The sequence below is a fragment of the Hypoxylon trugodes genome (genome assembly GCF_022578975.1).
Source record: "Hypoxylon trugodes strain CBS 135444 unplaced genomic scaffold F4822scaffold_1, whole genome shotgun sequence".
In the NCBI taxonomy this organism is placed as follows: domain Eukaryota; kingdom Fungi; phylum Ascomycota; class Sordariomycetes; order Xylariales; family Hypoxylaceae; genus Hypoxylon; species Hypoxylon trugodes.
Window position 1 is genome coordinate 1,063,160 of NW_026250016.1, and position 25,972 is coordinate 1,089,131.

At 46.8% G+C, this 25,972-nt stretch overlaps 7 protein-coding genes across 7 annotated transcripts; 2 read left to right on the top strand and 5 right to left on the bottom strand.

Annotated features, from left to right (window-relative positions):
• Positions 1-778: 778 nt before the first annotated feature.
• Positions 779-2,851, bottom strand: F4822DRAFT_384511 (uncharacterized protein). The gene is made up of 4 exons (XM_051456532.1): positions 2,403-2,851; positions 2,224-2,339; positions 1,659-2,165; positions 779-1,602 (listed from the first exon to the last, which is right to left on the bottom strand). The coding sequence occupies exons 1-4, from the start codon at positions 2,446-2,448 to the stop codon at positions 1,291-1,293; spliced, it is 981 nt and encodes a 326-aa protein (XP_051319171.1). The 5' UTR covers positions 2,449-2,851; the 3' UTR covers positions 779-1,290.
• Positions 2,852-3,011: 160 nt separating this feature from the next.
• F4822DRAFT_384517 (60S ribosomal protein L2) lies at positions 3,012-4,800 on the top strand. The gene is made up of 5 exons (XM_051456533.1): positions 3,012-3,138; positions 3,210-3,246; positions 3,357-3,946; positions 4,005-4,556; positions 4,619-4,800. Exons 1-4 carry the CDS (start codon positions 3,127-3,129, stop codon positions 4,128-4,130), a joined length of 765 nt encoding a protein of 254 aa, XP_051319172.1. The 5' UTR covers positions 3,012-3,126; the 3' UTR covers positions 4,131-4,556; positions 4,619-4,800.
• On the top strand, positions 4,406-6,811 carry F4822DRAFT_11387 (Ribokinase-like protein). Its single transcript, XM_051452499.1, has 4 exons — positions 4,406-5,156; positions 5,461-5,919; positions 5,981-6,482; positions 6,560-6,811. The coding sequence occupies exons 1-4, from the start codon at positions 4,817-4,819 to the stop codon at positions 6,594-6,596; spliced, it is 1,338 nt and encodes a 445-aa protein (XP_051319173.1). The 5' UTR covers positions 4,406-4,816; the 3' UTR covers positions 6,597-6,811.
• A 2,738-nt stretch (positions 6,812-9,549) lies between these two features.
• F4822DRAFT_435652 (CATB protein) lies at positions 9,550-12,194 on the bottom strand (the record flags this gene model as incomplete). Its single annotated transcript, XM_051462224.1, has 8 exons — positions 9,550-10,433; positions 10,485-10,692; positions 10,769-11,131; positions 11,183-11,400; positions 11,453-11,475; positions 11,536-11,722; positions 11,775-11,790; positions 11,916-12,194. 8 exons carry the CDS (start codon positions 12,192-12,194, stop codon positions 9,550-9,552), a joined length of 2,178 nt encoding a protein of 725 aa, XP_051319174.1.
• A 4,887-nt stretch (positions 12,195-17,081) lies between these two features.
• Positions 17,082-19,085, bottom strand: F4822DRAFT_11613 (PLC-like phosphodiesterase). Its single transcript, XM_051452541.1, has 2 exons — positions 18,224-19,085; positions 17,082-18,153 (listed from the first exon to the last, which is right to left on the bottom strand). The coding sequence occupies exons 1-2, from the start codon at positions 18,671-18,673 to the stop codon at positions 17,350-17,352; spliced, it is 1,254 nt and encodes a 417-aa protein (XP_051319175.1). The 5' UTR covers positions 18,674-19,085; the 3' UTR covers positions 17,082-17,349.
• A 413-nt stretch (positions 19,086-19,498) lies between these two features.
• Positions 19,499-20,782, bottom strand: F4822DRAFT_423871 (GTP-binding protein GTR2; the record flags this gene model as incomplete). The annotated part of the gene is made up of 3 exons (XM_051460052.1): positions 19,499-20,354; positions 20,411-20,512; positions 20,562-20,782. 3 exons carry the CDS (start codon positions 20,780-20,782, stop codon positions 19,499-19,501), a joined length of 1,179 nt encoding a protein of 392 aa, XP_051319176.1.
• Positions 20,783-23,499: 2,717 nt separating this feature from the next.
• Positions 23,500-24,974, bottom strand: F4822DRAFT_11671 (Tautomerase/MIF). Its single transcript, XM_051452549.1, has 3 exons — positions 24,326-24,974; positions 23,859-24,263; positions 23,500-23,780 (listed from the first exon to the last, which is right to left on the bottom strand). The coding sequence occupies exons 1-3, from the start codon at positions 24,683-24,685 to the stop codon at positions 23,550-23,552; spliced, it is 996 nt and encodes a 331-aa protein (XP_051319177.1). The 5' UTR covers positions 24,686-24,974; the 3' UTR covers positions 23,500-23,549.
• Between the last annotated feature and the right edge of the window lie 998 nt (positions 24,975-25,972).

Sequence of the window (25,972 nt, forward strand, 5' to 3'; positions counted from 1 at the left end):
CTGGACGCTGAAGCGGTGTATGGAAGGATAGGATTGAGGAATTCATCATCCCTTCCGTTCTAACGCCGGGTCTGGGCTTTACTTTTCTTTGTTTTATCGAGTATATGGTTGGCTCGGGGAGGTGGCTAGGTTAGCCTACGTATGTACTGGACAGTCCACTTGCTGTTGCTAGTCTGGACTGCGCGGGGGTTATGGATAGGGTGGATGGTTGGGCGCAAGCGCGCCAAAGGACGGACGAAGAGTCAGCGAGGACCAGGCTGGCCGGCAACGGAATGACGCGAGCGGGATGGAAGTAAGGAGGTAGGGGAAGGTGTCGATCGATCGCGATTAACGCGGACGTACGGACGGACGACAGGAGGCTTTTGTGTTTTGTCTTTTTTTAGCAGTACCTACATCCTACCTAACCTTCGTGCATTGCCTTACTCACTTAGAAACCTCTAACTATACCTATTTGCATACCTGGATAACTTGGCTGGCTACGTTGCATTTCCCTACTTTTCAACACGTTGATATCTGTGTATGGTGTGGGAAAGGGATGGGCAAACATTACTTATGAAGAGGTGAGGGAAAAAGAGACAGCGGGGTGGAGCGGAGTGATTGAATGAGTATTGAAACTTCATGATACTGGTACTGATGCGTTTTGCTGGTGTTTTTGTGCTATGCGTACGTGTCTTGTATTTCTACGAGTACTGTTGAGAGCGCTAGAAATGACAGTCTTGTGGTAAAATTAGAATCGTATTCCTGAACCTAGATCACTTTTTTTTCTCATCGCGCAACATGTTAAAGGACTAGGTATCATAAAATGCAGACGTATTGTATTGGTATTGGTACAAAACTAATAAACCACCTAGGTCATTAACTGGTTTACCTAAGTTCCCTTCTTAATAGGAATATATGAATCCCCGAAGACGTTCTCTCTTCCGTCTATAATAACCCTTGGACTTTCTTTCTGGGATATCTAGTCCTTCCACGGCAGTGCGGTTGATTTCCTTCTTTTTCTGAAAAAGAAAAAAATATCATGTAACGGAACGCCAATAGGAAGGGATTGGTCTGCCTTTTTTCCACGTCCGCCAAAATTCTAGTAGTGGATCATGGAATGCTATCCCCCTCTTACCAATAACCATCATCTTCCGGCCACCCCTCTGTCCACGCCTTCGCCATTTTCTCCTCATCGTACGGCGAAGCCCAGGAATAAGGGTAATCCTCAGGCCAACGTTCATACGTGTAAACCTTTTCCGCGTTATTCTCGCCTACCATGATGACGTCTTCTTCCGGCTGCGGCTGGGGATCCTATCGACCCGACCGGAAGCCTCTACCTCGACGACCGTTGTTGCTATTGTTACTTCCGTTCGCACCGTTGGATTGGTTCTTGGGAACTAGGGTGTCACTGTAGAGGCCTCTGGAACTAGAGTTCGCATTTGAGAAGCTGGTGTCGGGCGTATCCGTGTCCATTACATCGTCAAACCCCATCGATCCGTCAACTACAACATTGTTACCACCGGGTCGAGATTCGTTGTTGCGCTGGGCACGGGGTCCGGTAGGAGGGTTGGGCTTGTAGGGACCGCCGGGTTTTAGGTAGACGTTGAGGGTTCGGCCATCAGCCTGTATTGCTTAGTTAGCTTCTTATATATAGGGCAAGTTTAGGGGAAATCGCTTACCGTCTGGTTGTTGAAGGTCTGAATTACTCTGTCCGCGCCCTCCTTGCTCTCGAAAACGATTTCCGCGATCACAAGAGGGTGGGTCTTAACCAAGCGGCAGCTGCTAACTAGACCTCCAACCGGCGTCATAGCGCTTTCTATATCGGCAGCTGTAGTTCCCGGCGCGAAATTCTGAGCCATCACTGCGAACGGTCCTGCAAGACCTCGGATCGTCATGCCCTGGCCTGAAGGTTGTGTCGGGGGTTGTCGTACGTTAAGCTGTCGCGCTGAAGCGGGTGATGAGGTTGTGCGCTCAAAGGCATTGGCGAGTCGGGCTGTGCGGTTCGAACGGGTATCGCGCGCTAAGTTCTTAGGTCGGGCTATCTTGGTACCGGGAGCGTGAATTCGCGATGCTAGAGAGTTAGGGTCTCGTTGCGCTTTCGCGTTCTTGTTGTGTGAACTGTGAAGGTCGTGAGTCCATTCACCGTTAATATCGCCGGTCGGTATGCGCGCTGCAGACGATAGCCGCTGAACAGAGATATAGGTTAGCAATATCCGCCAGCACAACTAGCCCTTAGTATCGTACCTTCTTCACACCGACTCGGCTCGCTAGAGAACCGGCAGCAGGTGCGCTGGATCGGCGTTGGTTGTCTCTCTTGAAGATTCGTGCGGCTAGATCCTCATTCTTCTTGCGCTCTCGGCCTATTAAAACGAGCGTTAGCCTTTATAACGATTACGAGTTAATCATGAACTCGATTAACTTACCAGCATTGATAATCTTCTCGAAATCTGTAGCGTGTTGTTTCACCATTTTGCCTTGATGACGCCTCGAGCCTTGTGAGGATCAAAGGCGACAGCGAAGTATTGGCAAACGAGAATCGAGGATGAGTAGCAATCAATTCGCAAAAAGAAATACCAAGTGATTGGTCGGATTGTATGTAGAATGAATATAGAAGAATAATCAAGAGGTTCTCCAGCTGCAGCTCAAAAGAGATGATGAGAGCTCGTTGGAAGTGGCGGGAAGTTGAACTTGAGGGAGTTGAATGATGTGTGGAGATTGGTGATGATAGAATTAACGAAATTAATGGAGGAATTGAGATGAAGTTGCAAGGTTTCTTAAAGCGCGAACAAAGGTAGAAAGCGCAGGGGTTGGGGCGCGTCGTTACTGCGTTTGAATCCATCAGTTTAATATGTGGGTCATTCTACTGATAAATGATAAGTTCATTGTACTGTACAAGAACTCGGTGAACAGACCACTTGGTGTCAGCCACATATGAAAGGGTCCGCTCTCTCCACGCCACAAAAAATACGTACCCCAAGCGATTAGGGTCAGACAGCAAGGCGCAACCCACACAAACTCTTTCTTGCAAGGGAAAATTGTCGGCTCTCGAATTTTGGCCGTCTTTTCTAAATTTCTTCAATTACCCAAACACCCCAACTTATCCATTCTCTCTTCAACATCTCGAATTACGCAAAATAGACCGCCAACATGGGTCGCGTGGTATGTTCGATATTAATTCCCTACTCAATTACCCATTCGAATCACCGTCACTAATGAAATTACAATAATAGATTCGTAACCAGAGAAAGGGTCACGGTGGTATCTTCAGTAAGTCAACGCCGCAAACTTTCTTCAGTTTTCGCATCGATCACAGTCAAATCGATATTTAATTCCCACGATGAAACGAACTGCCTCGACTTACATTTAATTCTTTCTAGCCGCCACCACCCGTCTACGCAAGGCCCCGGCCAAGTTCCGTTCCCTCGACTTCGCTGAGCGACATGGATACGTCCGAGGTGTAATCAAGGAGATCATCCACGACCCGGGTCGTGGTGCTCCTCTCGCCCGCGTTGTTTTCCGATCCCCCTACAAGTTCAAGCAGATCACCGAGACTTTCATCGCGAACGAAGGCATGTACACCGGCCAATTCATCTACGCCGGCAAGAACGCCGCTCTTACCGTCGGAAACGTCCTACCTCTTTCCTCCGTTCCTGAGGGTACTGTCATCTCGAACGTGGAAGAGAAGGTTGGTGACCGAGGCACCCTCGGCCGAACCTCCGGCAACTACATCACCGTTATCGGCCACAACCCCGACGAGGGCAAGACCCGAATCAAGCTCCCCTCCGGTGCCAAGAAGGTTGTCAGCAGCAGCTCCCGAGGAATGATCGGTATTGTTGCTGGTGGTGGCCGAACCGACAAGCCTCTCCTTAAGGCTTCGCGTGCTAAGCATAAGTTCGCTGTCAAGCGTAACAGCTGGCCCAAGACTCGTGGTGTTGCCATGAACCCTGTCGACCATCCTCACGGTGGTGTAAGTAAAATTGGATTCTTGGTGGAGACAATGGTTATACTGACATGAAGATTACTAGGGTAACCATCAACATATTGGTAAAGCTTCCACGATCTCTCGATACGCGGCACAAGGTCAAAAGGCGGGTCTCATTGCGGCGAGACGGACGGGTCTGCTACGTGGTACCCAGAAGACGAAGGAGTAAAATGGGTTCTCCAGGTCATGGTTCATCACGGCGGTTGGAGTTTTACTTGCTTGCACTTTGCATCTCTCTAGGTACTGGCGAGTTCACGACATGAGATAGGACTCAATGGGAAGTACCCGGCATTCAGATTCTTTCTGCACATATATCATATGCCTTTTGCGTGCGATATGCTTCGCCTCGTGAAGTCGACGAAGAGTTACGATGGATGGTAAAACGTGGCAGTAAACTCGTGCTATTTAATACCCAAAAATAAGCAAAAATATTCTAATCCATTGGTTCCAAGGTTGTGTCTGGTATATTCATTGCGAATAGCAGAGATGGGCAAGATCTTCATAAAAGAGGAAGTTCAAGGATACCCAGGTATATACGGTTATGTCTCGCGTGACAAAGTCGATAATGGAATCATCAAGTTCCCGCCTTCGCTATCTACCGCATGGATGTTAGTCATTCTTATCTAAATGTAGTATTCGTAGGGCATGATATCATACGATGGTCAGGCTCCGCTTAATACGTACATGTAGTCTAAGACCAGCCTTAAAGAAGCTTAAATCTCAAGAATTTGTATAATCATATCGATATCCTCTTCAGGTATTGCACTTAAATATTCACGCCATCGATTTCTTATTACCTTCATGTAAGAGTAAATCCTATCTTTGGATGCAAGAAAGCAGGAAGCAAGAACAGACATGCCGTTCCCCACTTCCACCTGCCTCCCCTCCGGATTGATTCCTCGGACAATCTCAAAAGCGCTGCGGTCCTACTATAACCCCACTAGTACATGTACCTTTTCCACCTATTCTAGTACTAGATGTACATCCTTTTCTACTGCCCGTGCCGCTGTCCCGCTCTGCTATAATAAAATCTCACCCCGCCAAAATAAGAATAAGAATTATCAAGGACCCCTCCTAAAAACAACATCGTCGAACCTTTTATCACCTTCTAACTCCGCTAAACGACGGCATTTCTCATCTACAATGGCTGCTAACAAGGAATACGCACTCTTGTGTTTGGAGAACCCCCTTCTCGGTATGTTTATCATAATATTCCCCGTCAATTGAGTTCAATTAGAGCTCCGAGATGGAAAGAGAAAAGCCCCGCCTTAGCAAAATCGCGCCGAGTGGTGTGAAAGCCTGAACAAGCAAAAGAATAATCTGGTATAGAAGATATAACTATTTACATTGCAGCTTTGCCTATACAAGAGAAGGGTAGAAGGAGGTCTATATCGGACTTATGTTATGTCACAATATCTAGAATCATAAAAAGTCTCATATCTACAAACATTTTTACCGCATATACCGAGCTCGGCGCTTACACTTACACACGAATACAGACATCCAAGCCAAAGGCGACGAGGCCCTACTAAAGAAGTACAACCTCAAAGACAACGATGCCATCCTAGCCTCCCCCGAGCACTTACCGCTCTACGAGGAGCTACTTAACAACTACGACGCCAAGTTAATTGCCGGTGGTGCCGCACAAAACACCGCTCGTGGTGCCTCGTATATCCTACCACCCAACAGCGTCGTCTACCTCGGAGGTGTCGGAAACGATAAGTACGCCGATATCCTACGTGACGCCGTCAAGCAGGTCGGCCTACGAGTGGAATACCGTGTCGACCCCACGCACCCTACCGGACGATGTGGTGCTATCATCACTGGCCACAACCGAAGTTTGTGCACTGATCTTGCTGCCGCGAACCACTACGATCTCGACCACTTGAAGAGCCCTAAGATCTGGGAGCTAGTTAAGAACGCTGAGTTCTACTACGTCGGTGGTTTCCACTTCACCGGTACGTTCTCTCTTTTCCCTACCTCCTCATCTTTATGAGTATAAAGGCTAACGAAGAACAGTCTGCCCCCCAGCCATCCAAGCCCTTGGCGAGGAAGCCGCCGCTAACAACAAGACCTTTATCGTCAACCTAAGCGCCCCCTTCATCGCCGAGTTCTTCAAGGACCCCCTCGACGCCTCTTCCAAGTACTGGGACTACATAATCTGCAACGAATCCGAGGCCGCCGCCTATGCACGTTCGCACTCGCTCTCCGTCGCCGAGACCGACATTCCTGGAATCGCAAAGGCCATCTCCAACCTACCCAAGGAAAACACCAAGAAGCCCCGCATCGTCGTCATCACCCAAGGTACTCTCCCCACCGTCGTTGCTATCCAGGGCCAGGACACCGTTAAGGAGTACTCCGTTCACGCCATCGACCCTTCCAAGATCACCGACACAAACGGTGCTGGTGATGCTTTCGCTGGTGGTTTCGTCGCTGGTCTCGTCCAAGGCAAGACTCTTGAAGCGAGCGTTGATATCGGCCAGTGGCTGGCTCGATTGAGTATCCAAGAATTGGGCCCTTCGTAAGTTATTTCCATCTCCCCACTTCCACTTCCACTCCCATACTTCCGAATTCGTAACTAACAATTCCATCAAACAGATACCCCTTCCCCAAGCAAACCTACAAATCCTCGTAGAAAATTAAAACTACCTACCTAGCCATCCACCAACAGGCTTTGACGTTACTCAACTTCACGCAAAGGTCGGCGTTCTGAATCATCATCATCATCATTCTTCTTTTTTTCTAGAGAAAGGCAAAGGCATGGGGGGTTAAAGCGGGAAACTCATCATCTTCATCGTCATATACATCATTTTTTACAGTGGGCGAACTGAATGTCAAAAGCTAAAAAGGAGAATATTTACATCATCTTCCTTTTTTTTGGTTTGCTGGGTTTCAACAACTGGGGGAGGAGATATCCAAATTTTCAACATTTTTATGTTTATTCCGAGGCAGTGTACTACGAAAAGTAGTGCCTGATGTTGCCTTCAACGGTTGTTCAAAGGCTATTGAAGCGGTGGGAGATATATCATTTGCCAATTAGGGATCTTCGCGGTCTCTAAGCCAAGCTAGATAGAAAGGGCCTCACTTAGATAAGCCCCTGAGATCATATACGTGCTTGAACATCCAAGATAAAACGAATGAAGCCGTGAAGATGATATTACTCTGGGTCCGAATATAAGCGATGAATAGGACCAGGCCGATTGACGATGATTGAATGGCGAAAGGAGGCCACAAGTTAGTATCGCTCTCCATAAGCATTTCATCTCGCGTGAAGTTTCAAGGAAGCCTACCTAACAAACTTCGATAATCCCTCTATTCTACTTTCACTTTGGAGACTCTAGAATTCTCGCGCCTTAGGGCATAAACTCTCACCAGACTGTGAGATTTTTCTGAGATACGTTAACTGCCACATAGATTATCACATTCGGCACGTCAAGGGTCTAGCCACATTGAATATCGGGAGCATTTGACCATTAACCTCGAGCCGCACAGCCTTACGGTAATGATTCTAAAAGTGTATTACATTCAGACAGAGTCAATCATGTTATAAGACAGCAAGCGCAATTCAATTCATACAGTTACCGCCAACCCACCACAGCACCAAGCCAAGCCCTCAAATCAAACCCTCATATCTATCTCGCAGAATCCATGGGAATATGCCCCTCAACTCAAGCCCGCTTTAAGATCGATATGTAGCATTAGGATCGTGGGCAAGGCAGGTCTAGCCCCACGTCAAGCCTCGTCTCCACCACAGACCGCCAGTAAAAGATTTACAGATATCCCCTTCCTCGGAAAAGTCTCCTAACTCCCGTAACACTAAGTACGGTTTCCAGAGAAATATTGTGCAGTTTGTGACTCAAAGATATCCACGGGCTCGGGAACCGTAAGATGAATCGCAGGGACCACGTAAAGTCTCAACGATCCACAGTAACATAAGGAAACCCGGATGGGGATCGTAGAAGAGGCATATAACTATAATCTAACTTAGTGTTAGTCATTGGAAGTAATCCGAACACTTCTCACAAGACATTAGTCAACTTACTTCGAGGTCCAAAGCCTGGAAGCATTTGGGTGGTGCCAAAGAGCCGAGCACCGCCAATATGCCACAAATCGTCGATCTTGTCCTCGTATCCTCCCTTTAGGAGACCTCCTTAGTGTAGTTTGGTCACGTAAGATGTCCTGTACGCCAGCACGCGCACCCTGTATGTGAAGCGCGGGTTTATCGCCCGGCGCGGAACGACCGTCCTGCGGGCGATACGAACCTGACTCCAGCACATCGTTGATCATCTCACGTAGAATGATACGGGTGAGGATTTTCGGGTGCCGATATTAATCGTAAGTGGGCTTGAGGTTGGTTCTCGAGTAGAGTAGCAGATATTCCCCTACACATATTGCGTGACTGGGGGAATTGGTGCCGTGGGGCGGCAGAGTGGGAAATTGAAGTATCGTCAGGACGTCATACTCTCCCTAATATACCATGAGGCCTTGATCGTAGTGATTTGTGGGGAATATATATAAGTGAGCACCTAGGAGACATTGGTAGGAGATAGAGAGAGGCTTGGGTGGTATCCCTGATGTCCATAGGCGGTATCAGTAGACTCTTGTAGGTGTTTTCCAAAATGATGAGGATGAGAGAATGGAAGAGAAGAGAGTCGATCAGGTATGGGGAGCGTCTTATATAGGCGTTTCTTGTTCAAGTTGCTGCTTCGTTTTTAACGAAGCTTTCTGAGTCATTTTTACTATTGAACTTAGATGTCTAGGAGAACTCGTCTTTATGCAGGTACTATCTCGATATGGTGTCACTCAAGGTTTGCATGAGACTTTGGAGACTGATCTACTCGTCGATCAACTTAACTACTAGGTAGGCGTGAGCGTATTTATTAGATGATCGTCTCATTTTAACTTTGACCAAATGCTCTGCTTTCTTTCCTTGGGCTAGTAGAATGACCTCTCTAGGAAGGAATCTGGTTGTGAATAGCATCATGGAAGTGCCGTTCCCCTTTTCTTAGAACTATTACGCATATTTGAGTTGGATAGCCGTAGAGTTAGGTTTCTTGTGTCGTAAGAGCCATTTTAGAAGGTTTCTCTATTGACTCAACCGGAAATATGCCCCTGGGAATCTAGATCGCACTTACCTTCCAGCTGTGATCACAATTATCCTCGAGTACATATATTCAATGTAGCTGTAACGCAACTCCTACCCTTTACTCCCAACATTGTCGACATGATACAATGATATGGCTGCCACTAATATTCCTGAATACATAATGGAAGGTAAGTTTCTACGTAGACTCTTAACCTAGACGATGCGGCAAGTGGATCTTAAGTCGTATCTGCGACTCCAATCTAGATGAGTAAACGACGTCTAGTAACTACAATCAACCAAAATCCAGAGTCACGCAATTGAATAGCTTGTTAATTATCCAATAAGACAGCCATTGATCTCTCAATAAGTATATACAAAACACAAGTGAAAATAATTACATACTGAAGAACCCGTATCCAGACCTCCCCGGCCCTTTCCTTGCCGCTCACATCGCAAGACATTCTCATCCTCTCTTAATTTTTATTCCTTCTCCACCATCCACTTAAGATGTAGCATCAACAGGATACCTCCCCGTAAACTTAAACGTCTTCAACCCGTCCACAAGTCCCTTAACAACATCCGCAGCATCCGTGCCAACATAAACCCCCTCAGCCTTAGGATCCACACCACCCGCAACTAACGGATCACTAGGCGTAGCGCCCCCGAAATACGCAACCGGCTTTCCGAAAAGGTACGCCGCGTTCGCGATCTGCAACGGGCGAAGAGGCGGGTATAATGGACTTAATCCCCCGGTTGTTAACGCGAATAGACCCGCCGAATCAGCACCGGAGGTCACAGCTACGGCATCGAAGTCTGTGGCGTCGGCTGCGCTGTACGTTTTGTCGACGCCGTCGACTAAGCTCTCGGCTACGATTGTGACAGTTATGTTCTCTGCGCTGAGGCTTTCCTTCAAGTTCTTAGCTTGGTCGAGCGAGTTCGTGCCGTTAGCTTTCGATGTGCTCGCCAAAATGCCGACTTTGAGGGTAGCGACGGTTGGTAGAGTTGCGTTAGTGATGCTGATATCGACAGTGGTGTTGTCGTGGTAGTATGTTGGGTCCGGGGATGGTGCATCGAGGCCGAGAGCTGTGGCGACGCGGACGGCGATGTCGTTGCTGATCTTGTTGAGTTGATCAAGTACGTTTTGCTTCACGGTGGTGGAGGTAAGATGACTGGTTTCGAAGCGGATGGCGTTGATGAGAAATTGCTGTTCTACGGGGGTAAGTGAGTTGTAGAAGAGACGTGGTTGAGACCAGTGGTCGTCGAAGGTCGATGATAGACCCCGCGTGAGCTTGCCGGTGGTGCCACGGGACGGTGCATTAAAAAATCCACGTCCGCTGTTCTGGTTTGCTTGTTGTGGGAATCCATCGTTTAGTGTATTAGGAGTGTCTTGATGTCGTGTTAGCTCATATCTACAGTGAAGAGAGTGGTGGTACTTACAATGGTGGATGTTCTTGTGGATTAGATTCTGACCAGCACCATCACGGTTGTTGTTGTGGATGGGAATGAGGGGTCGGTTGATAGGGAGTTGCTCAAAGTTGGGACCACCATGACGATTCAATTGCGTGTCCAAATAAGAGAAGATTCGGCCTTGTAGCAAAGGGTCCTCGGTGAAGTCCACACCTCGCACGATGTGTCCAGGTTGGAACTACATTTTGTGTTAGGAGATTCGTTGTTTGCCATTATGTGCGCTTATCTTAGCGAGCGAGATGAGTGAGACGTACCATGATCTGTTCAGTTTCCGCGAAGTAATTCGTCGGGTTCGTGTGCAGTTTCATAACACCAACCTTCTGGAGAGGGGCGTACTCCTCGGGAATGATCTTGGTGGGGTCCAAGAGATCGAATCCAAATGCCAAAGCCTTATCCTCATCGACAACCTGAACGGCAAGCTCCCACTCGGGGCCATTGCCGGCCGCGATCGCTTCAAATAAATCTTGTCGGTGAGCATCTGCATTCTTTCCGGCTAGGATCTGTGCCTCCTCCCAGTACAAGCTAGCCTTTCCTTGCTTCGTCTTCCAGTGCCATTTCACCAATTTAGAGACACCATCGTCGGTGACGAGACGGAATGTGTGTACGCCAAAACCATCCTATGGAATACGTCAGCATTAGGTTCAGATGGCATGCCAAGGTTCACCGACCATATGTCTGAAGCTTCGGGGAATACCAAATCCAGCCATAGCCCAGAAGAGCGTGTGAAGCGTGCTCGGTTGTTGAGAAAAGAAATCCCAAGCCGAGTCATGAGCCGTAGCAGCCTGAGGTATCTCACTATCAGGACTCGGCTTCACCGAGTGGATTAGATCAGGGAATTGGATAGCATCTTGGATGAAGAACACTGGAATGTTGTTCCCCACAATGTCTTAACAATATTAGTTTTGAAGTCCTATAGGTAAGTGATAGGCAATACATACCGAAGTTGCCTTCGTCAGTATAACTTAATTAGGTACAAATCAGCAAACATGTTTCAAGTAGTACAACAGCAGAACGTTCTTACAATCTCGTGGCAAACCCATGTACATCACGGGCGGTGTCAGCGCTTCCGCGTGATCCGGCTACTGTAGAGAATCGTACGAAGACAGGCGTCTCTTTGCCCGCACGATTTAAGAACGATGCTGCTGTTAGGTTGCTCCAATCACCATAACTTGTAAATGTGCCATGAGCTCCAGCACCTCTTGCGTGGACTAACGCCTATTAGTTTTTTGTACTACAGTAAGCTTGATCATGCGATAATACCTGCTCGTTCAGGGACCTGATGATTTGTTAGTATTATTCTTACATTACAGATTGCAGATAAATTTGGATTCGTATGTTGGTAGTTCGAGCTTTGATAAGCTCGGTGAGATGGACTATAGATGAGGGTATAATTGGACTTACTCGTTCATGATCAAAATGTGTGATCTTCTGACGGAAGATGAAGTCTTCTAATAGAGTAGGGCCTCTATCACCAGCTCTTAAGCTGTTCTGCTCCGTAATCTGTCCGCCCACATCGTCCGTGAAGAAGCCGGTGCTATCGTCGACCTGGGCTGTGAGCACAGGGTCATCAGTACCCTCTGCTCGAGAGTGGAGGGCACCTGGGTTGGCAAAAGGGCAACCGGCAGCAGAGACAAGGCTTAAAAGCCCAAGGAGGGCTGTGGATGTGAGTATGCGACTCATCTTGCCTTGTCTGATTATCCAAGTCCCTTTGAAACGAATATCAAGTAGGGAAACTCGAGGGAGGGCAGGAGCTTGATAAGTAGAGTAGAAAAGAGACGCGACTTCGCGTAAACGAGGGAGGGCTCCATGAGGTGTTTATAATAAATGGGAAACAAGGGCCCGGAGTTACATAAACTAGCATATACCTATTACCTACCTAGGAACCCAGGGTGAATAGCTTGCTTGAGGCTCTGATAAAGAAAGTGGTTCTCAGTAATCAGAGGTCTTACATTACAAACAGACATTCCCTCTAACCTACACCCTTCCTATTAAGATCCATATCCCTATATCCCACCTCATCCACCCTTTGTCCGCATACTAGGGTCCTCTCCACAAAAGTACACACTAATGGAGGGTAGCTGCCAGTAAGGATGAAGATAATCGTAAGTGAAGCTCGGATATAGTTAATGTGCCCGAGCCCCATGTCCCATGCTTGGTCAGGTGTGATGAGATCCCAGGGTCGAAAGGCGAAGTACGTACTGTACGTAGATGTACGTAGATGATGTCAAAAATGGAAACCATGATTCGACATTGTAAAAGAACAAATGGGTAGAGGAGAAACAAGAGTTCCACAGGGGTGGAAATCACCAAGCGCTTGCAGCAGGGTATGAGTTGGTTGAGCAACGATATCGCATGCATAATGAGGTAGGGAAAGTCAATCGCCTAACTACTTGGCGGTGATATGATAACTCATGGGACAATTCTTCTCTGCACGACCAACTTTGGTGCCATGGCATCACGCCATGTTCATATTTAAGAAACAAGAAAAAGGGCCTCATAGTCTCTCGATAGCCATAATATCTAGAGAACATTCTGGAGGAAGATGGGATGAGGAATATTTTCCGAGAGCTCCTATGTTGAAAAAATTTAGGAGCTGCCTGGCCCCGGACTTGATCCAATCCTTGATCGTCGAATGTAGATCCATGATGGGGAATAAAGGTAAATGTGTCGTACGGGTGGATAGTCCGAAAGCCCAGACTCGACTGCCATGTTCATTTCTTTTTGGACCATGCTAGAGCGTCTGCTCGAAAAAGGGAGCGAACCACCTGCCATTTTGGAAAGCTCAATGCAATAGAAACGGAACATTATAGTCGTCGAACTGTCGCTTGCAATAGCCCTAATCGCAACTGTCAGGTACGATAGTTTCTTGCAGGTTGTGATCTGAGGGTGGGGGTTCATAGGGAATGCATGCGACCCGCCTACCTTGAACATTGTCCACGCAAGCTAAAAAAAGAAATCAGAGCCCGAAGAGCCAAGCCAAGCCAATGTTGTCTTGGCCGAGGTTGACCGAATCACCTACTAAAGGAGCCTTATTACCTACCTAGTAGGTTGGTTACCCAGCTTAGGAAAGAAAGCGGGCTGTCAAGGGGGTAAGGGAGGGCGATAATCTTTACGTTACATGGACATAGGAGCATATACACAAAGCGGATGAAGACCCGACCGATTTGTTTAGTAATATCGTCAAGTAGAAAATCCGTGTATCTGGACACAGATTGGTTTGCCCTTGAACGGTATTAAACCTGCATGGTTGCATTAATACTGCAGTCGTCAACTGCATGGGTAGTTTGCGTGTCACAATTTGGTAGAATTACCGTTGGATCGCCGCTTGGGATGGAATATCATGAACCGATGCGCCCTCGAAGCTCGCAGATTCGATGAGGACCGTTCCCCCCTGTACCTGGGTACCTAGGTAGGAAAAAGGAAATCGACATCGGCCAAGCAGGCCAAGCGTCTCGTCGCTGCGAAGGCGGCCAGTCATATCCCTGCAAAAAGGTGAAAATTCGGCACTTGCATGAAATTAAATGGAGACTTGGACGGGTAGTAGTTGTAATGGAAGGCTGGCAAGGTTGCTGGCCGCACACGGATACTCCGGGCGGTTCATGGTATCCGGACCGCCTTTTAACATAGTGATTCCCACGTGTTTGGTATGTCTATTAAAACATTCAGTTGTGATGGATATTATCTTTTGGATAGTGCTGAGGTAAACCGAATTAGTATATTAGCTGTCGTATGTCTTGCCAGTGAGAAATTAGAACATAGAGAAAATCGCGTCTAATAGTTTATCCTAGATGACGCAAGAAGAGGGAGACTGAATCTCGGATCTTCGCTATTCGCTATTCCCGGTGGGATATTGTTACGAAGATGGAGATTCGGTGTAATAGAATAGGTACTCCGCTCGTTCGGCAGGCTTGGCGTATGTGCTCATCTTCTCTATTTTACGGAATAGGCGTAGCGAATTAGATGGTTGTGTTATGTTATGTATTGCGGTGGCGCCAACACTGTCTCACACCGATGAGTTGGTGACAATTCATCTAGACAAGCACCTAGCCGACACCTCATCATCGTCGTCACGTGTGTACGCGTTTCGCGCAATTGATCCTTAATTCCGGTTGGAGAATGTGATAGGAATTTCCACATAATTCTGTATACTGTGTGTGGATGGACGTTGGTAACGGTATGTTTCCTTGTAACATTGTGAACATTGTGTGGAGTGAAGAAAGGAAGATGCCGTTTTACGCCTCTTGATTTGGAATCAATGAAATTGTTTAGGTAGGTCCGCTTGATCTTCGGTATAAGATCTCGGAAAGAACGATTGGTCGCACAGACCAATCTCGCAATCTCCATCATTATGGCCCCCAACCGGGCCGTTCCCCTACATAAAGTTTAATGCTCCTTCAGAACCTTACTTAGCTGCTAAGGAACTTTTTTAATTTCTACGACGTCAATATTTAATGTTTAATGCTTGATTACATGGATCGGTACCTCACTAAGTACCTCACTATGACCAACTTAGTAATCTGATTCCAAACTTATCACTAGGATCTTTTGTTTCTTGTTTCTTCATTTGTTTCCACCTACTTATTCCCATCATGACTGGTAACAATACAAGCCCTACGTACATTAGAAGGATGAATATCCTCGAGGGGTAGCGGACCATACACCGAGTCGCGATTACAAAGATTCAATTCACTTACCTAAGAGGACCTACCTCATGATCCTTGGGTAAGAATTATTGAAAGGATTGGGATAGCTTCATCAATTGATGATGCACTATTCCTCTCCGGATTTCACCCAATAAGCATCTGACATAAGATCAGTATCGACGTCCGGTATATCTCCGGAATGGCTGACTGACTCCTTGATCCCCTGATCATCGAGACCCTTATATCGTGGATACGTTGTATCCTCAACCTGGTAACCTGGATAAGATTCATACGTGATATGCGGCAGCTCTTCCGCACCGACATTAGTAGTATTGACGATTACATAACTTATTCTAGAACGCTTGCCCTCTATGGCATCACCTCCGACTTCTAGACTATAGTATATCCATGGATCCTTCAACCTAGCTCGTACCTGGAAGGCCAATCTCGCGATGAGACTATTACCGGAGTATCTGCGTCTGTAGCGCTCCCATAGATGCCCTATCACATGGAGTCATTTAGTCATTCTTGGATTCTATGAAGGAGGTTGGCCATCTTCCTTCGACATCCTGCACGTTGGTTCTCTGGTCCTCTAACTCCAAACAATGATTCCATTCAATAATACAACCCTACAGCAGGCTACAATGTGTTACTCTGAAGGAGCTTAGTCATGTTTACTTCAATCATGACGACCAAGAAAGGATTGTCTTTGTGATTTGGTCCCGGCAAGTGGAATTGCTCAAAGGATCCAATATCATGGATCAGGTACTTGGTGCCATGAATTCCTTACCCAGCTAGGCATAACAGCCTCCTTTGTAATATCCTCAACCCAACTTCGAGTCTTCTGACAACGCAGTCTAACGAACTTGGTTCAATCGACGTGGGGGATATTCGCCTTCTCCGTATACGGCCTCAAATTCGACGTCGTCCCCCTTTTCCGCGGATATCGTCATTATAGTCCTGGCGTATAAATGATGCGCATGCTCAAAGTAGGGTACTATACTCAGTCTTGGCATCCGATGCTTATTTGGAGTTCCATTCTAACATCATTATTACGATTATGGTTGGGAGGCTCTTGCCCCCATGTCTTGGACTATAGTGTTCGCAGAGGTTAGGACCAGTTCTTCCGCTCTCGTTGAATGGAACCGGTGAACCGGGCCGCTGGGATATCTTCCGAGCCTATGGTATCTGGCTGGATGAATTCCAAATACCACAACAAATCCAGAAAATTAATATATATGCCTGAAACCCTTCTAGAAGATATCACTCATTAAACGGACCGAGCTTGTTTCACACGAACTGGATTATGCAACACAATCTCTCGATTTTTTACGTCGCCTCTGATTATGTGCTTAGCAATATGAACGAGATGATGACAATTGCTTTTTTCTGGCTTCTCGAGTGCTCTTGTGGATACTGGGAAAGAAACTTCCTATGGGATCGCAGTGGGAGGACACGTTTAGGGTGGAAAGGTTCGAACATCGTCATTTCGAATTTGTCGGTCCCGGTGGACTATCAAGGATCGGGCAGCATGATCCAGGATGAGAGCTGCATGTATCTAGTTGGGATTGAGGAATCTCCCAACGGGACTACCATAACACTGCGTAGTTTTCTGCGTTTCTGGCGCTCCCTAATTGCCAATTCCTCTATTTCTTAGGGGTATTTGTTGGCGGGTTGAACTGACTCTTTTTTTTTTTTTTTTGGTTTGCCGTCGTCGTTCCCAGGCCGGGGCGCAGGCGCCTTGCTGGATAATAACCTATCCACGCCGCGATATCATAGTCATGACCCTATCTCGAGACACGGGAATCAGGCTGATCGTCCCGCCCCTGATTAGCTCTAAGTGTTCGACCAGCGAGGACGTAGGACCATAGGCCCACTCGTGGAACTAGGCTATGGTTCTATCAGTTAGAGAAGGAAGCGTTCTTCTAAGTGTGACCGAATATACTATCACCACTCCTATCACGAAGAGTCCCATCATATAACTCTATTATTGACTCCGACTTGTATCCCTAACTCATCGCTATAGCTACGCATACCAAGGCATTTACACTAGCATCATAGTGCCGTAGTCATCGTTAATAGCCACCCTATTAGCATTATTCTAGAATAGACATAAGTTATATAAGACTCATCAGTCTAGGCCTGAAGTAAAGTGATATCCAAGCTGTGCCTTCCAGACCAAGTCGTGAAACTTATAACGTAGGCTGAGAACCCAATATGAGTCCAACTAACTCCGCCGGCTCATCGAAGAAATCCACAACCACAACACCCAGCCTACTCCCTTTCAACTCCCCGCCCAGTAACGAAACGAGTTGATGATTCACACCTCCGTCAGGCGTAATATCCGTTCCATTCCCCAGCGCCATCGTCTGAGGGTACACAGGCGGGTCATTAGTATTATGCTCAGCAGACGTGAACGTTATGAACAAGCTATCCCTCCTAGCACCACTATTGCTCGCACTACTATTCGTAGAATAAGAAGTAGCAGCCTGTTTTAGGTGCTTCTTCACTGCATCCACCTTTGCGCCAACATTATCCGACACACTCGAAGTCTCCCCTAGAGCATCGGGCTCATAATAATCCTCCACGTACGCCGTCGCATTGGTCTGCTCATTATACGCCAGTTCAAAGCCCTCAGGATCATTATCAGGCCATTTGCTCGGACTAAAATGCAGCCCCGGCAATTTCACCCCCTTCCCTTCATCCTCGCCATCTAGATCAAACCGTCTCAATAGCACAATCTTGCCTCTACTCTCTCCCAGCGTTCCCAATACCCCGCTATTCTGTCGTATAAACAACTTCGCAGCATCCGATGTCAGGGCATCGACAAGAAGCCCCTGGGCCGCAGCGTCGAATGTGGCGTTAGCCTGGGTGCCGCCCTCGTATTGGAAGCTGAGCAGCAGGGCCTCGGACGGATGGCGCGAGAGCCAGTCGTAGAACCCGAAAAGCACATCGGTGATGGTGGCGCGAGCTGAAACTAGGGCTGCGCTATGCCACTACGAAAAACGTTAGCAATAATCCTTCTGAGTAGAAGTCCTCGGGGTTACTGAAAATCAAAGCACATACAAAAACGACATCCTCCCCGCTCGTCCCCGCCGCAACTCTCAAATCAAAAAACCTCACCCCCGCATCCAACGCCTCCGCAATCCCACTTCGCTGGCACCTATACACCATGGCCTCTTTTTGCTCCACGCCATCGCACCTCGTAGCAAACTTCAAACTATCCTGGGTATCCTGACTATAATTCCACGTCGCCGCATCATGAATCCCAGGGATACTAAGATGCGCCAATAACGTCTCATCCGGAATCTCAGACATCCAATCTGCATAAGAGGAGCCATTGGTAGAAGAAACATGGATATCCCCAAACACTTCCCGCCCATCCTGCAGCACTTTCTCCAGCGCAAGTTGGCTAAGCGAAACAGCCGCAGTAGTGGAAGATTCCGCGACAGCAGGCGCTGCGATAACGGCGATCGTAATCGCTAGAGAGCGGATAAATCCGCGTACACCGTGCATGGTGGCGGCGACGATGTGTATCAAGTTATGCGTAGAACCGCCACTATCACACCGAATCCGAGTAATCCGTAATCCGCAGAAAGCCACATACGTAAAGGACTTATTATAAACCCGGAACTCCTGAGTTGTACACCGATACTTATGCGCCTTCAAAGTAAATACCTTCAATGTTCACAACCTCTCAAACTCAACCGATCTGATTGAATTAAACACCAGCTTCCCCTGTTAGAGGGAAAAAGATTTTGGTATATTTAATACGACAATCGCGGTCGCGAAATATTTCCATCTTGAATGACAAAATAACGATCGATGTTCATTTTATTTAATATTAAGTCCCCAATCCTAGCACAGCCCCCAAAGAAAAGCACTGTCCTATTTATGCCCACGCGTATAAGATCGCCAATGTGATTGGTGGCTTCGTAAGCATAATGCAACTCAATTCTTAGGAACGATATGTCGAACTAAACTCTTTTAAATGAAGTTTATGAGCCGCAATCCTTTAGAATGGCAGTTTCATGTTTATTAAGCACGTGGATACATCAATAATATTTGACTCTTTGGTGGAATTATTTTCATATTCAACTTTCTGCCTTTTAGAACTTGACCGAGCGCATGCTAACACCGAGGATCCTCGGAGCTGATCATTCACTCATGCTCGGTCAACATGAACCACCAAATAGCCTATCCCGATCCTTCAGCCATGACTCACTAATGTTTTGAGAGAATAACCTTTTTGATAGAAAAAAAGCCATAAGCACCGCCCCGAAAACGAAATGTCCCAGTCGGTGCTGGATGACTATTAATTATATAATACTCGGGTATTATTCATTTCGGCTTGGTAATCTCGAAGAATTCCTTCACACCCTGCACGACAACCTCAACGTTCATGTTGACAAGAGGCATCTTGTCGTAACTATCCTCCTTCATAATCGCAACTAGCGCAAGGTACTTATCGACCTCACGTAGTATTATGGGTTTGTTCCCATCGCTCAATACCATACAGCTTTCGGCGCAACCTGAAGCTACCTGATCCTCGATCTTCTGGTTCCATGGTGGACCCTCGAGAGATTCGCGATACCTCTGAGTGCGGGGCCAACTTCCGTAGACTTCCGTGACATCTATTATGACATCAATATAATCGGAACAAATCTCGTAACTGGCCATATCCGCAGGTTCGCTATCGGTGGCTATGTAAATCTTAGATAATACGTCAAAGAGGTAGGCTTTTTCGAAACGACAAGTACGGCAAAGGTTAGTAAGCATCGCCTCGAGTATTCCAAGTCGAGGGATGAGCTTCTGAATTACTTTGCTGAACGCCTCGAAAATGCTGTGATTGTAAATGCTGGTCAAGTGAAAAGTCACGGGGGCATTTTCAAACCCGTGATCTGAGAGTTCGTCTTGGATTCGGATAGTGATATCCCGTTGGATATCCAACTTGTAGTCATCTGATAAACCATCTACCTTGTGAATGAATACCTCGATTTTGATGTTCGGGTACGTTCTCTGGAGGTTTAATATAGTCACGTTGAGGCGTGCTACGGCCTCTAGATAATCGTCTTGAGCGTCGATGACCCAGATAAGGGCACCAATTTCGCCGAACATCGCGTCGATATCGAATGTTGGGTTGTCAAATATGTCTATTTGACCCGGGAAATCCCATACCTGGAAGTCCATGAAAGACCTATAAGATCGCGTTAGAGAGAGGATACCGCGTATTTAATGGGTAATAAACCTTACGGCATGGTATCTTTCTGAATACGTGCGGTCGACTCGAGAAACAATGTTTCGCTAGGCGGTAATTTGTGAAACACAACGCTCGAGATTGATGATTTGCCACTCCTATATGAAATCAGCCAGGGCGTCGGGTATTGGAAATTGGACGACCTACCTTCTCTGTCCCATCAGGAGCAACCTAGGTTTCCCTTTCGATGACAGGTCAGGGGGCTGCTCGGGTACCCTCGTGCCATTTCTCCGTTGTCTTTGATCCTGTTCAAACACACTTGTTAGAGCCTGTTGTGCACGACTAGAGGGACTAGATGGCGCCCCGTATTGTTGTTCCTGGGGGTGTTCGATATTGAATGTGTCTAAACCACGAAGCCGAGAGGACATAACGATAACGCAGATAAATTTGAAAGATATGAAAACAACATAAATGAACGCCCATTAACAAAAAATATCAGAACAGATAAACGACAAGCTAAGTTGAGTGGAGCAGATATGCCCCTGGTATGAATATATAATCTTTCCCCTAGTTCATATCCGCCGCCTGTCACAAAAGAGTAGTGAATTTGTAATGATCAATTCGAGATTCCGGAGGTTCATATCTTGTGACTTGTCGGCAGGCTGAAAGACGAGCTAGCGAACCAATCTGCAAACGAGGTTGCCGAGTCCACGGGACCGGGAAGTGAGATGCAAGATCGTAGTGTGCCTAAAGATAGGGATATCTGGGTGGCTGCATGCAGGCGAATTCGACCAGGGATATATCAAATCTCATAACGGGAAGAGACCGCGGGCCCGGGGGGTTGCTCAGCTCGAATAAAACAGGGCATATTGCTCCTGAAAATCTGAACAAGAAGTGACCGGGATGATTTCATTGCTGATCTCACCGTGGTACAAATCTAATAGCTCGGGGTACCCGTCCAGGATAGGATGCTTCGGATAGATGATGGTAATCAAGAGCTATAATAATCGCTCCGTTTGCAAAGCTTGGCCCCCGTAACTTGACTCAACGGCTGCCTGATCAAAGCAATAAAAATAACAACAAATGACGACAACAATGTATTTAAAACCCGATATACCCACTGCACATCATGACCGCGTGTCAGAGGCGGCACGGTAAATAAGAATAAAAAAATTTGAAAGGGAAAAATTTAATCGAATATGACGGCAGCAGGAGTACCTAACCGGCACGGGCCTACATAGCCGTCGAGGGGTCAATGTCCTTCCTGAAAAAGCGTCGGCGATAACAAGCGACTATGGTTTTTGTGCCACTGAGCGAAACCAGCTTTGGCGGGATGTTTTTTCTTTCTTGATTCATAAGCAAGGAAAATATCTGGGAAAATGTTGAAAAATGAAAAGAAAAGGCAAAATCAATGTCTCACCTCCATGTTGAGAGAGTATTAACTAGACAAGACCCCGGGATCTACTACTCTCTCTGTTACGTTAAGTAATCAAATGCACGGTGGCCCTATTCCTTCCCCTCTCCTCCACGACATGGACGATGGAGATAGAGAAGAAAAAAAAGATTAGGAGTCCCGTATGGACAAGAGGACGTTGTGTGTCCGACTGGAGTCGTACTCAGACCCTGTGAAATGAGGCATTCTGAGTCAGCTTTTATGCGGCGACGAATAATGTCTCTTGGCCGTAACCCCAAAGGCTGGCGCGGGCTTACTCACCTTAGCCTGTTGCACCAATGATGACTCTATGCTGTGTTTCGCCGTCGTCTAGTGGTTGTAATAAATAGCGGCGGGAGAGATAACAACAGGCAGAGATGCACGACGTCGGCAAGGATAATTCGGTGGAGCGGCAGCAGAAGTTAGGATATTTCTTCTGTCTTTTTTTTTCCTTTTTCATTCAGCTGGGATTCGCCCAATATTGGTGGTTGGTTTTTTGGGAAGTATCACCTTCAATCCCGAGATCAATTGGAATTAATTGAACGCCGTGTCGCGCCAGATTAATATTAATAAATCCCGAGAAATCATGAAATTTCTCGACTTAGGAGAAAATAAATTCCGCCACACACCAGACATAGATGCTATATCATGAATGGCGGACGTCTTTTTTACTTCATTTAAGAATAAACAACATGAGCGCGAAGGATGGACTGGAGATCATTGATTGATTAATGTTCGTTGAAGGTGGAGTTGATAGAGGGGCCGAGGGGGAGTAACAATGGAAGGGTAGGGAATGCTCTTCAGCTGTCACATCCCACCTTGGCACCTGTCGAAGGATTTACACTTTGCTTTTGCAGCTGCCAAGCAAACATTTCATAATCTCTCAGCCATTCAATAAAATCATCTCAATTCGTACCATTACTTTTAAACTATTGTCGAATTGATGTCATACTACCTTGTAAAAATTGGACTATCATACGCCTCATTCCGGAAATATAAATCTCCATTTTCATTTAGAGAACCAAAACGTAAAATACTTTATCATCCCCGAACTTCTCTCAAGAGAACTACTCATATCTCTACACTAGCCGGCAGCGCAATCGAAATAAGTGACCTATCCGCCGTAACACTAGCCCGAAGTCATACAGTAAACGCTGTAATCCGGCAGTGTAAAGATCGGACCGAACTCTGAGACTAGAGATGTACTTTGGATTGGTTTAGATCCATCGGTTTCAAATCCGGTGTACCCTTACTCTCAATGCATAAGGAGGCCGCCTCTAGGTTTCATTCTATGCGCGATAACTGTCAGCCTTTCACGTTAAAGATACAAGCTGTCGTGATCCTAGGCTAGCTGACGGCGTGTAACTCTGCAAGATTCCTGACGGAACGATTCCGACTCGGTGCGTTTAATCGTAGAATGTTCTCATTACTCTATGTGCCTCCAATCAAGGTATCCTTATGTTCCGGCTCGCGACTCATTATATCATCACACCCTGGTAATGTCCCTTTGCGCGAGCATACCAAAAGATAACAAACATTACCATATTCCTTGCAACAAAACATATGCTGATTCCTTAAACTCCGATGCGTGGCTATCCTCGAGCCCTGCGATGCGATGTATGCCAACCTTCGTTCCCTATCGTTCCATCGTGAAGGTTGCGTGATATACATATTCGATACGTCGTAGCCACAACATGGTAAGAGCCCAATGAAAATTAAGTTCAATACCACACTATAGTCACAGCAGTGCTCAGCGTCCGGGTCTAAGCCGCTGTCTTTCCACTAAACAGACTAAATCGCAGGCTTCTGCGACGCGGCGCAGTCTTCACTGGTCTCTGCGTAACTAGGTCACCTAGCTTGTCTTCTTCAGCTGGAGGTGTAGGTGGTATTTCTGGTATAGTTGTGATTGGGGTAGTCTCGTCCGAGGTGCTCGGTGGCGGCGTTGGAACTCTGGCTAGATCAGTCATGGAAGTTGACTTGAAGCCCCCAAAAGACTAATACACTAAGATTAGCAGCTGATCATATTATCCGATTCAAATTACGTAGCCAAGGGAAAGGGAGAAAGGAAATACCTTAACGCCAATCCTCCGATTCGACTTGGCACTCTTTCTACTCTCGGCAGACTTGTCGTCAGTCGTGGCATTACTTGATTCATTGATTTCAGCAGCGATCGTCTTGCCCCCATTGGCAACATTCTCCTCGGGAGTGGCGACAAAACGCACATAACCCCTCGATATTACAACCCCAAGTGTTTCATGGATGTGGCGTTGTATAAGCGCTGCATTCCTCTTGTTTGTGGTGGGCTGAACCAGGCTGGGAATTGCGTGAATAGTCAATGTGTACGCCGGTTCAAAGGAGCCCCCAAACATCATACAACAACCATGGTTCAGGTTGATAACAATAGAGGACACTGGACGTTGATATCTATTGGACAAATGATACGAAAGGTCAGTTATAAAAGTGAATTCATCCTTGATCTGTCCCATCGCATTAGCAATTTTAAGCAAAATGAGTATTGAATTGATTGTGATAAACTCACCATGACGTTCGTCCTCAGATCTGCCATGACAATGGCTTCACTTTGAATGCGAGCCCTGGCCGGGTCCGGATCCCGGTTGGCTGCTGCAAATTCGCTCTCAAAGTAGGCGCTTCTCTTCTTACTGAGCTCCGGGTGTAGCTGAGACTTTCGAGTGCTTGTTGGGTCGCCAGGTGGAGGCCGATCAATGTTACGCATCATCTTGTTGCCTTCCACTATGTGCTTCTTCGAAGACCGAGAAGGTTGGACCTTTCGTTGGTTGGAAGATGTACTAGGAACAGAAACAACAGAAGAACTATTGTTATCCTTCATGTGTGTGTTTATACGGGGAAGCCTAGCCGGGAGGGATTCTGGTCGAGGCATGGTTGTACGAGAATTAGGGTGTTTAATAGCGCGGATAGTCTTGTCTTGTGTCCTATGGGAAATGGCGTTGCCTCATTGGCGAATCTAGGCTTCCTAATAGCGATAGTGGCTTGTCAGCTCTTTTCTCTATGGGCAGATTGCCTTGCATCGACCTAGCGCATGTGGTGTTCGTATCAGCGTCGAGGTGTAGAGGACGTGGGGATGGGTGCCCCCGTTTTGGGTAAGGGGATACCAATTCCAGATCTAGACCTTATCTAACCCCCCTCGTAAACAGTTTATGGACGTGGAATTGGGGTTGGAGTCCCTAGTCTAATATGATAAAAGAATGGGGTGAATGACCGGCTTCGCTTAGTTCCTTATTTTACCCTGGAGTGGGTGTTGTGTGTCTTACGTGGTGAGTGATGTAGAAAATTGAGATTTACTAATTCGAGGTTGGAACTGGACAGGTCCGAATCTAAGCCCAATTGCTAGACAACATGGAAACACCAACGGAGTAATACTAATGAAATGAGAAGGTACGATTCTATATGTCTGGGTTGTTTGCACGACTTAAAGTTCCAATGAAGCTAAGTTCCAAGCATGTTGTCGTCAGACTGCATAAAGCAAAGCAGGCACACACGGCACAAGGGGCAGGTTGGGTGCCGGATGGCCGAATTGATGGCACCTTCTTCATGTTCAACACCTACATTCATAATTATGGGCACTTCCCCAAGTTTCTCCTTTCTTTCTATTAAAACAGAAAGAATCCCAACTTTTTCTTTATCATCCCGCTCAACTTCAAATTTCAGAGATGCCTATCTATATTACTTGGGTATCGCCCGGCTGCATTGATTGCGTCTTTTTTTCGGAGGACTGTAACACGAAGCACACGACAAACTGGATCTAGGTAAGACATGAAAATTCTCAATCGAACTCCATGGACACACAGCGTCGCCCGTGCAACGATACAATGGTACGATGATACTACCAATCTTGGCCACCTGCATCCGACCGGGAAAACCACATTTTATGTGGCGGACAGGATGATTTCTTAGTGGGAGGATTGCAATTTACACAGTCTGTCACTTCGAGCCCCAGAATTTCCTAGTAAGATGGATAGAACAACTCATTTTGACGCGCCCGCGGATTCCCGTCCGGATATTGAGATGACGACGATATCTTATAAAAGTGACATCTCACTCATCTATAGTTGGGGTTGCTTATCGCAAACAAACACACCCTAGGCCAGAGCCGCAGCTATCCGCCCGCGTGACGGCAATACCTAGGAATTTAATTTAATTGCTTGCA